Here is a 12357-nt window from a genome sequence, read left to right on the forward strand (position 1 = left end):
GCCATATAACTGATTTTCTTCTTCCCTTCTTTACCAAAGTATTAAAGATTTACCATTTACTAGTGTTTCTTAAATAAGAATACCAAAAAACCCCACTAAGATTTATTCCTCATATTTGATAAATTCATAGACTAATAGGAAACACCAGCACCTAAACCAAGAATAGCAATAAAATATACTGTCAAAATAAATGGATATGGTTTTAAACATAGGAATTCTGTAAGACTTTAGGAAAGGCTTCAGAGGAAGTTTAAACAGACATGGAACTATCTGAAGGTTTTCCACGTGCAAGGATAATTAGAAATGTGGTGTATCTGAGGGGTAAGCTATGTAAGGAAGAATGGCATTGGGAAAGCAGCCCTTGCACTGGTTATGAGAAAAAGAGTTTCACATATTTTGTTCACCATCTTCTTCTTCCATGCTCAGTATTGTGCCTGGGATGTAGTAAGCTGGGACATAAGGAAGTTTTTCAGTAAAAACTGTTGAATGAATGATTGAAAGAATGAAGTAGCAAATGCAGAAAATAAGAAATACAGATTAAAATTTTATGTAATTCAACTCCACTCAGATAGGGATCATGTCTGTCTAAGAACCAGGCATCTAACGTCATGCCATGAGTGTAATAACTACTCAGTATATATTTGTAGAATTAGTTAATGTTTACCTCATCAATAAGGCTAATTCCAGTGAAATAGCTCAAAAACCAGTGACACTGGGGTATCCGTACTGACCATAATAACACAGAAGGTGATACTTCTAGATATTTTTCTATCATCAGAAGATTTTGCTCTATAATAGTTTGCACTACTTGATGCATGTATGTGCCTGTGTGTGTCTTTATTTGTGGGATATTTAATTATTATCTTAGAAATTTAAAAGCATACAGAAAACCAGAGACTAGAATAGTAAAACTCATGTGATCAGCATGCATATTTAACAATTATCCACACTTCACTATTCATGTTTCATAATCCTCTCCTCCAACTTATTTATATTCTGAACTATTTAACACAACAACAAAATAGGAAAAAATTAACAAAATCATAGAATTAAAAATTCCCTGTACATACAAATTTTTCCTTATTTTCTCAAGTACATAAAAATATTGTTTGGTTAAATAAGGATCTAAAAGACATCTATACATGGAATTTCGTTTGAGTTTCTTTTAATGTGTAACTATTTTCCATTTGCCTAGTTTTTTTTTTTTTTTAAATGCCATTTACTATTTGAAGAAACCAGGTCATTTGCTCTACAGAATGTCCCACATTCTGCATTGCACTGATTGAATCCTAAGAATTTTGATGACTTAGCAAACTCCAAAGGGACAATTGAGCTTTTCATTTTTAAAGTATTATTATGAACTCATGTATTTTTATACGTTTACTGCATTCTAATACATTATAGTCTTTTTTTTTTCTTCCTGATACTCAAATTGTCCCTTTTGTCAGTAGAAACCCCTGCAGTTTTGCTCCTTTGTAGTCTGTACACTATCCCAATAGTCCTGTTTTCTGGCTTAATAAGATGCTAGTGGCTCATTTTGTCAATTTCCTTTCTCAGACCTAGAAATAAACATTTCTCAAAGGAGTTTTGATTCTGTTAATGGGAAAATGGTATTTAGAGGCCATGATGTGAATGCTGGGGATAGTCTTAAAAGCTGAGAAGTCACTGGTTTTAGGAGTTTTCAGTGGCAGAGCTAAGAGTATATATTTTTAGGAAGAAAAAAAAAATCAAGATCTCTTACTTATACTTTTGAATTTAATTACAGGATTTTTGTTTACTTTCATTGTTCTAGATTTATATCTCCCTTTTTTAACATAAATTTTTTCAGTTAATAATATTTTTAAAATTTTTTTACATTTATTTAATTGAGTTATAGTCATTTTACAATGTTGTGTCTAATTCCAGTGTAGAGCACAATTTTTCAGTTATACATGAACATACACATATTCATTGTCACATTTTTTTTTTTGCTGTGAGCTATCACAAGATCTTGTATATATTTCCCTGTGCTTTACAGTATAATCTTGTTTATCTATTCTGCACATGCCTGTCAGTATCTACAAATTTTGAAATCCCAGTCTGTCCCTTCCCACCCCCTGTCCCCTTGATAACCACAAGTTTGTATTCTATGTCTATGAGTCTGTTTCTGTTTTGTATCTATGTTCTTTTTTTTTTTTTTAATTCCACATATAAGCGATCTCATATGGTATTTTTTTCTTTCTCTTTCTGGCTTACTTCACTTAGAATGACAGTATCCAGAGACATCCATGTTGCTGCAAATGGCGTTATGTAAATAACTATTTGAATTACCTTACTCTTAATATACGTGAGATTCAAATTAGGAAAACCAATGTTATTATTAAAAATATGTGTTTGAATACAGTTTAAGATTTCTTTGCATTTCTTTATGTCCTTAAAATATATTATACTGGCTGCAGAGGCCAAATACTGTATTTTAAAGTCACTTTAAAGAGTTCATCTCTGTGTATGCCACTAACTTGGTATCCAATCACACTGATCTAAGTTTTGGGTTTCTTTTTTACTGTTTTGGCTGTATATTAACAATTAACAAACTAATTCAGTTAATATTCATACAAAAAGTTATCCTCACAATTTTCTCTTTTGCTCCTAGTAAGAGAATATCCTGCATGTAATTCTGCTTTCTAGCCATCTGTTCAGCTCACCTTTCTGTTTGTTTGCTTATTTGTTTGTATGTTTTTTGACAATGCAACCTATCATCCTAGATTTTAGAAAGGAAATAGAAATCAACTGTCTATAGCATTAGCCACTTCATTACATATAAACTGTACCAAATGTCTGTAAATGTAGACAAAGACCGCCTTATTAGAGTTAATTTGATTCCTCAGGGGCATTATTCAAAATCTAGACTTTTGAATGTGATTAGGGGGACTTTTCCAAGATAGTCAGAGAATGGAGTAGATTTGTCCAATCTCGATGAGAATACTTGAAGGACTGGGAAAGAACGAGTTTGTGTGGTGGGTTCTATAAATAAAAGAGACCTGCAGTGTCTCCCGATGGGGCAGGTAATCAGTGGGTACCTAAGGAAGCTGGACCTGAAACACGGAAACCTCTAGAGCAACAGGGGAGATTCTCCCCTGTGAAGCCTACAGTCAGTGGGAGGCACTCTGGGTAAGTACGTATCCATGTCAGTCAGAGCAGCAGAGCTCCAGGGAGTCGTCGTGCAACAGAAGGAGCCACGATGGCCACTGAGGACTGAAGACCTCATTCCACCTTCATCTCTGAGTGGACTTGATCGCACAAGTGCTATGTTCCTAATATTAACATGGGAAATCACTGACAGAGGAAAATCATGAAAAGTGACTATTACTGGACTTCTCCCTGATATTGGAAAGTGAGGGCTTGGGGTCATTTTAGATTTGATTGAGAAAAAAATATAACCATGCATCATGTATTAATTTTAAAAAATCATGGAGTAATTAATTCCTGAAACACAAATACACAGAAGCATAAATAACAAATTGTGAGAAGTATTATAAATGTTAGCACAATCTAAGATTTCAGAATTACCCAGGGAAATTCTAAACTTTTTCACTTAAGCTGTGTGTACAGAGCTTAATATAAATGGACTGTGATTCATCATCTAAGCAAAGCTAAACCTGTGGTTTCATGAAAATTGATGACCCACATCCGAGTCTGTAAGACTATATCTACTGAAGAAAGAGACTGGGGAGAAGAAACTGTTTAAAATGCATAAAAGTATTAGTCCTGACCATAAATACTGCAGCAAATTTATGAACAAGTTCACAGATGGCAAGGGTACAGCTATATAGAGAGTAGGGTTTCCAAACATCCTATTCCCAACCCAGCCATTCACCAGTAGAGGTAAAACAGACTATAAAATTAACTGTCAGTAGGAGCACAAGAGCTATTCCCTGGGCTGGGTGTGTGCAGTGCACCACTTAGTTATATAATACTTATCTCAGGGTGTCAGCAGCAAAGTGCATTGGAGCTGTCCTTGTCACATTCATTGGATTGAATAATCATACTTGTGAATGCAATTTTAAAGAACTGCTTTATTTTGTGTTTGATTTTGCAAAGATACCTACCTCATCAGAGCCATCTGCACAATCAAAATCTCCATCACACCAATATCTTGAAGAAACACAGTCCCCATTGGCACAGAGAAAATCTTTCAGTGTACAAGTTTGTGGCTCTGGGGACAGAAAAATGGCACAGGGTTATTCTATTCTATGCAACTGCATTCTAAAATTTATATGACATACAACGTGAGGTAGCACTAAGGAAAAAGAGGTTAGCCAAGCAGAACCAATAAATTGTTTAGGAAAAATGTTTCGTGAAGCATCTATGGTACATAATATAATGATTTTTCCAATTTATTTTTAAAGTCGTCAATAGAAAGTGGCATTACAGAAACAAATTGCAAAAAAGACAAAAGATACATAGCCTACCATTTAATAACAATGTAGCTGCAAAGTAAAATAAAACTCATAAAAATCTGTATACTAAAGTACAACAATAATCTTTTTCAGTTGGAATTCTAAGTCGTTTTATGTATTTACTTTAAATAAGATATTTTGTTACTCTCTGTACCCAAAGGGCTGCTTATTAACTAAGGAGTCCAGGCTTTAGTTCTTAACCTTGCATTATGTATTCTAATGACTTTTTAATTCTTTAATTTTGTCTGCACAAAGTTTAGAGTTTATAGAACCAGAAGGGTTCATGGGGGTATTTTTGGACATGACTGGACGGATAAGAGTGGACGAGAAAAAAGGAGACTCTTTTTTGAAAATTGCCTGTTCGTTTGTGAAATTGTTCGCCTGTGCCCTCTGTAATTTACCTGTCACCTAAGATAATTTGCCAGTTGTTAATTTAATTATGCTTCACAATATTCCACATACATAAGCCAAACAGGACGACTTGCTATTTGGCTTAACTCCTGCGTGGAATATGTTTCACCTGGACAATAAAGTAGGATTTCAGAAATTTGCTCCCGCAAGTAATCAATATGATTGCTGGAGATCACCTCTTGTTTAGTTTTGGTTCCCTAAACAGAACTGATACCTGGCATGACAAGAGGCCTCCTGGACATTTCCTCCACTCATTAACTGTATTTACAGCTGTCTCTCACATAAAATAACAGTCGGGGGAAAGAGGACTAGGTAACAGAAATTAAATTTAAGGAGCATTCATATGAAGCCAAATTTTCTACATAAAGATCATGAATAATTCAGCCGGCAGCTGAACACTGCTCTACACAATCACTCGGTTTCTAGCTGTAGGGTAACATCTTGAATGTTTGGTATCACGAAGGCTCCTACATCTCTCTGTGAAAATTCCTTCAGAGAACACTGCAAGAACTGTGAAAAGCGTAATACGTATCAGAGTATTTTGTTCTGCTCTGGGACTTAATTTTAAAATGTGAACTTCAGGCTCTGACTAAGAGAAGATGCTTATCAGTGGAATGAAAAAACCACTAACAGGAGGATCCCCCTCATTTCTCAATATTCCTTTGTTCAGAGCAGGTGGCAACAGTAATTTCTGTTTTTGTCTTTGCCTTCTATTTACATATACTATGATTTAATTTTTAAAAGAACTATATTAACACTAAAATTACTAATTACAACAATAATAACTACCAGCTACTAATTCCTTATTGGTTATTAGGCACTAGCTGAAGTTAATTCCAGGCACATGAATTAACTCATCAGTTAAACCTAACACCTCTCTAAGGTAGATGCTTTTGTTGGGCTCTTTTTAAAATGAGTAAACTGAGGCACAGTGAGGATAAGAAAGCTACTCCAAACACTCAGCAGGCAGAAGAGCTAGAACTGAACTTGAACCTAGACAACCTGATACCAAGGCATATGCTCTTACTCCTAGGCCACATCGTGGCCTCCCTTACTACTGAGGAAGAAGTAAGTGCTCACATATTGCAGAGATTAATATCAAAGCCCTGAAAAGTCAAGTTAATTGTCCAAGACACATGGCTGGCAATGTCTATTTCATTTTACCATAATAATAAAACAGAACCCTTTTTTCTCTTATCCCTCTTACTGAGGCTATTTCACCCTCCTTCTGTCTGCAGACTCATGCAGTTTTATTCTTAGGGAGAAGAAATTATAGTGAAACTAGTAAATACATTAACTAATTAATGCTCAATTTATTGAACAATGGTAAATAACATTAAAAATAATTTTACTAAATAATAGAGAGTACATTTAAAACATATACTTAGGTGTTTTAAGAACAGCCATAGAATCATTTAATTTCATGGATCTGAAGGTATCTGAACAGGATAATTCTTCCTTTTACTATGCTAATTTGCCTTTATTCTCATTAAGAGCAAGCGTGTTCATCATGTGCTAAACAGCAGTAACTTCACAGGCTTTTACGCACTCTGCTATGGGGAGGTCTGGATGTTTTTGATGCAAGGTTATAAAAAGTTGTCTAGCCATTAGTTCAAGGCATTTGCCCAATAGTTCCATGGAGTATTTGATTTATAGAGAGTGCACTTAACATCGTTAATTATTCTGTTCCAATATGGGGGCAGAAGAACTGAATTATTTGCTGGGAAGAGCATTTCTCAGTACAAATGGAAATTCTGTATGTTTCTACCATGTTTTTAAAAATGCCAGCAAATCTACTTCTGACTAATAATCCTGAATTATTTGTACATATGCAAACATCATCAAGGAATGGGGCAGTGAGCCTGTTTTTAACTCTCATCTATATGCTTCAGAATCTTTTGTCACTAGTTATCTCAAAGAGAACTTCTCTCTTGAGGAGAAAGTAATTTAGTTATGAGCGACGACCCTAAGTGATTGTTTTCTCTTATTGTTTATCCTCCCTTTGATCTTTTCAGGATAAAGTAAAAGAATGATTTTTAGAAATTGGCATGATAGTTAGCATTTTTCTTGTGAAAAAGAACAAAAAGTGACTATACCGGAAGATAACCCATCTAGAAAGAAAATTTGAATGTGACATCTTTCCCAGTATTTTTTAACCTGTTCTTCCCATGCTAGCTGTGATACTATTTATTTCCTGGATCTAAAGTAGATAGGAAACTCCGTATATGGAGAATTAACACCAGCCTTACCATAAATCTCATCTAAACGTGCTAGACTTTACAGGGCCTGTTTCAGAAGGCTGATCTGGATTCAATAATAAGGATAAAAAAATAGGAGCATCATATAAACTGGTCACTTCTTTCCATACGAGTGAAAGCAAAAACATACCACGTCAGAACTGAAAGGTCCTTTGGAAGCCATCTTGCATGAAATCTAAGAAACTATATTCAGAAAATAAAAGCAACTTTCAAAGCCTCAGAGTTAATGGCAGAGCAGAAAAGTTTCTAGACTCCAATTTCTCCACTGAGTATATTATCATAAACCCTGGTGATAAGTTCAAAAGTGATATTAATGTGGGTGTAAGCCTCTGAGGAGAATTTTTAGAATACAATTATTACAACTGACATGCTATACAAATAATCTTCTGATATAAATTCAGTGTGAAAGTACTAGAAATTAAAATAAGGCAGATGCAGCTTGTCTTTCTACAGAAACCTTAATCTAGTTAATCAAATTATTTGGTATTTTTAAATCTACTGGAGTGCAAGTTACTTTTTAATAATGCAAAGATATGAAATAATTTTATTTTGCACATCATTTACTTAGGAGGCATACATGTCATATATATGTTGCTGATGAAAATAGTATAGATGTTGAGATTTTTCAAATAATTCCAAACCTTTGATCCAGATTACAAAATAATTCCAATAACAATGAAATTTTCTTATGTTTAAGAGCAGAAATCATTGCTGAAGCAAAGTGTCCCTGCTGAACACTTAACAAGGGAAATGATCATCATCAGATGATGAAATAACAACGGACTAATTATTCTATGTAGACATAAAAAAGTAGAAGGCATATTAAACTAAAACATAGCTGGCAGTTAATTGCTCCACTGCTATTCCAACTCTTCCCATATCTGTGCCTGGAATGTTTCCAACACAATTTAAAAAGTCAATTCATTATCTAAGATTCATAAACAAAGAAGCACAAAAGCAATTTTTAAAATACATTGCTAATATTATAAATATGTGTCAGGCACTGTGCTAGACCCTGGGACATAGTCCTACTCCTTAGACCATCTCCAGATATTTAAACAGGATAAATGTGATACAGAAATAAGTGAGGCAATGGAATGGAAGTGAATGTTGGGTGACAGTATGTGGGAATTTGAAAAAAAAAGTTGCTGTTCTGTAAGGCTGATTTAGTACCTCTGGTATGTTTCACTACTTAATAAGAGCCAGCAATAAATGACAAAGTGCACTAAAATGCATATCATTTTTGGACAACTTTTATAAAATATGATAACAATGTACCACTTCCCTTTTGAGTATATTGTTACCATCTGTATGTATTATAATTATATATATAATTATGTGATATATTTTATATTTGGTCATAATTACAACACATACTTATATGTATATAATTATAATAGTTTTGTTATAATTATATTATTATAATAGTTTCAATAGATAATAACATATTAGAAATATCTTCAAAGCATTTTAGTACAGAAACAATATTTTCCTAAAGCTGACATATATATTTTTAATCTCTTGATGCTCCCTATAGATATATTGTATTTTTTTCTCATTCTTCAGAGACCCAACTTCTATCTGTGTAGAACTGCTGGCATTTTCAGTGTTTAAATCTTCTCATTTCCTCTGGCCTAGTCAAGACGGTATCTTTAAACACCACTCAATTATCTAGATCCCTTGATTCTTCCTGTTACATATCCTTACATGTTTAACATATTACCAACTCTGATACTTGTCCTGTATATTCCTCTGTTCCTCCATGTCACAACTACAATATGCTCCCTTCTTGTTCACTGTCATCTTTCCTCTGAAAATTCATCAATATTACTTGCCTTAGCCACAAGCTCAGAATGAGTAGGAACTAAAAGTGATCCACACATAATTGGGTATTTTATACTGCAATGCTTGATACTGCAGTCAATTCCCTTGCCTTTTCTTAAGGGCTCTGTGGCTACAATGATTTATCACTAAGTTTCCACGGTGACAAGTGAGAGGCAGTGTTCCTTCTCCTTGCTTTCTTGCATCAGAAGATGACTTTTAGAGGATGTCATAACAAAATGATATTCAGCCACTTAGGAAACCCCAGGAGACTCAGAAGCAGGCTGTCTCAACTCTTCATTTTTCCTTCTCCCTTCTCAGCAACCTAACTTCTCACACAATTTCAATTACCACTTGAATAAAGGGTCTTCCAAGATGTGTTTCCAATGTTGCCTTCCCACTTACCCTCTCTTGTTTTCAATGTCCTTTAGTCACAGGGCATTTCCTCTCAGGTATAGTATTGATAATTAACAATAAATGTACCCAAAACTAAGCTAAGTAGTTATCTGTGTATTTGTGTTATGAAATATAAAAATAAGTAGAAAGTATATACATAATAGTTTCTTTTTTTGTATTTATTCCTCTAAGCATACCACCATCACCCCTTAGATTTTAATTTTAATCACTGGACAGACTCTGAGAATCTGCTATATAAAGGTTTTTAATTTTTTCCCCCAAATTTCTGAATCTAGAACACTAATGATTCTCTGCAAGGCTCTTTACCTTTCTAGAGTATAATCAGTTGGAAGATACCTAAATGAAGAGAGAGTAAGTAATAAAGGTTCCTATATTTAAAAGTATACCATAATCATAATGATCTAGAGATTTCTTACTTAATGTACTTGATCCACAAACACTAATCAGATTAAGTTATTCAAAACATTAGTTGATATTTTGCTATCCAAGTGGTTTGAATATCCAAGTGGTTTATTAAGGCTGTGACTCTACCAGTGTGTGCTTTTATATAATATACCCCTATGCTTTAATATAGCAATTCCTATTTTATCTCCTACACCTTGGGAAATTAATGTTCTAAGTCCAATGTATAAGAGTAGACACTATTGTTACCATCAGATCCTTTTTGGAAGTAGCAGAATATTAATAAATGTTTTTTAATTATTATTTTTATTTAAACAGTAGTATAAAAAATGCCAGTAAGAAATAAATTCAGAACTTAATGCTAGAATATAGAGATACTGTCACAATTTTACATACTTTCATACTTTTTAGAAAATAAAATTGAATACCTAGGAATAAATCTAACCAAGGAGGTGAAAGAATTATACACAGAAAACTATAAACCACCGATGAAGGAAATTAAAGAAGACTTTAAAAAATGGAAAGATATCCCATGCTCTTGGATTGGAAGAATCAATATTGCCCAAGACAATCTACAGATTTAATGCAATCCCTATCAAATTACCCAGGACAGATTTCACAGAACTAGAACAAATCATAATAAAATTTATATGGAACCACAAAAGACCTAGAATTGCCAAAGTATTACTGAAGAAAAAGAAAGAGGCTGGAGGAATAATTCTCCCAGATTTCAGACAATACTATGAGAACAGTCGGTCATCAAGACAGCATGGTATTGGCATAAAAACAGACATATAGACCAATGGAACAGAATAAGAGAGCCCAGAAATGAACTCACAAACTTTTGATCAACTAATCTTCGACAAAGGAGGCAAGAATATACAATGGATTAAAGACAGTCTCTTCAGCAAATGGTGCTGGGAAAACTGGACAGCAGCATGTAAAGTAATGAAGCTAGAACACTCCTTTACACCATACACAAAGATAAACTCAAAATGAATCAAAGACTTAAATGTAAGACAAGATACAATAAACCTCCTAGAAGAAAATATAGGCAAAACATTATCTGACATACATCTCAAAAATTTTCTCCTAGAACAGTCTACTCAAGCAATAGAAATAAAAGCAAGAATAAACAAATGGGACCTAATGAAACTTACAAGCTTCTGCACAGCAAAGGAAACCATAAGTAAAACAAAAAGACAACCTACGGAATGGGAGAAAAATTTTGCAAGGCTTGATCTCCAGAATATGTAAGCAGCTCATATGACTTAATAAGAAAAAAAACAAACAACCCAATCCAAAAATGGACCAGAGACCTAAACAAGCAATTCTCCAAGGAAGAAATAGAAATGATCAATAGGCACATGAAAAATGTTCAATATCGCTAATTATCAGAGAAATGTAAATTAAAACTACAATGAGGTATCACCTCACACCAGTCAGAATGGTCGTCATTCAAAAATCCACAAATGACAAATGCTGGAGAGGCTATGGAGAAAAGGGAACCCTCCAACACTGCTGGTGGGGATGCAGTTTGGTGCAGCCACTGTGGAAAACAGTATGGAGATTCCTCAAAAGACTAGGTACAGACTTATCATATGACCCAGGAATCCCACTCTTGGGCATATATCCAGAAGGAACCCTACTTCAAAATGACATCTGCACCCCAATGTTCATAGCAGCACTATTTACAATAGCCAAGAGATGGAGACAGCCTAAATGTCCATCAAGAGATGACTGGATAAAGAAGATGTGTTATATTTATAGAATGGAATACTATTCTGCTATAAAAACCGACAGCATAACGCCATTTGCGGCAACATGGATGTCTCTGGAGAATGTCATTCTAAGTGAAGTAAGCCAGAAAGAGAAAGAAAAATACCAGATGAGATCGCTCACATGTGGAATCTAAAAAACAAAATGAAATAAAACATAAATACAAAACAGAAATAGACTCATAGACATAGAATACAAATTTTGTGGTTGCCAAGGGGTTGGGGGGGTGGGAAGAGACAGACTGGGATTTCAATATGTAGAATAGATAAACAAGATTATACTGTATAGCACAGGGATATATATACAAGATCTCATGGCAGTTCACAGAGAAAAAAATGTGACAATGAATATATATATGTTCATGTATAACTGAAAAAGTGTGCTCTACACTGGAATTAGATACAACATTGTAAAATGATGATAACTCAATAAAAAATGTAAAAAAATAAATAAATAAAAATAAAAAAAGAAAAAAGAAAAGAGAGAAAATAAAATTGTTGGTTAATTATTGTTTCTAAAATTTATTATAAAAAATCCAGAAGGCAGATGATGATGATAGTGTTATTCTATTTTCAGAGAAAAACATCCTGAACACATATGATGTTCAACACTCCAGAGAGAATAAATGATATTTCACTGAAAAATGCTCATGGGTAAATCTGTAGTGAAAAAGGATTAGAGACTGAAATAGAACGAATACCATCGGTTAAAGAATGATCTGTTTTGTACTGTCTCCACATCATTCAGCTCTTTGTACGAACTTGTATCAAGGGGTTCCTTCATCGCATACTAATGGGTTGCATTAAACCTCATGATACTTTCACACCAAT

General features: G+C 34.0%; 1 protein-coding gene across 1 annotated transcript in view; it reads right to left on the reverse strand.

Moving 5' to 3' along the window:
• The window catches only part of LOC102544705 (low-density lipoprotein receptor-related protein 1B), a 316032-nt gene that overhangs the window by 124093 nt on the left and 179582 nt on the right, over positions 1–12357 (reverse strand). The window contains exon 29 of the mRNA XM_072962065.1: positions 4089–4195. Coding sequence (XP_072818166.1) covers positions 4089–4195 — 107 coding nt within the window. The remainder of the gene's footprint in view (positions 1–4088; positions 4196–12357) is intronic.

This window comes from Vicugna pacos, chromosome 5, assembly GCF_048564905.1.
Source record: "Vicugna pacos chromosome 5, VicPac4, whole genome shotgun sequence".
Taxonomy (NCBI): Eukaryota; Metazoa; Chordata; class Mammalia; order Artiodactyla; family Camelidae; genus Vicugna; species Vicugna pacos.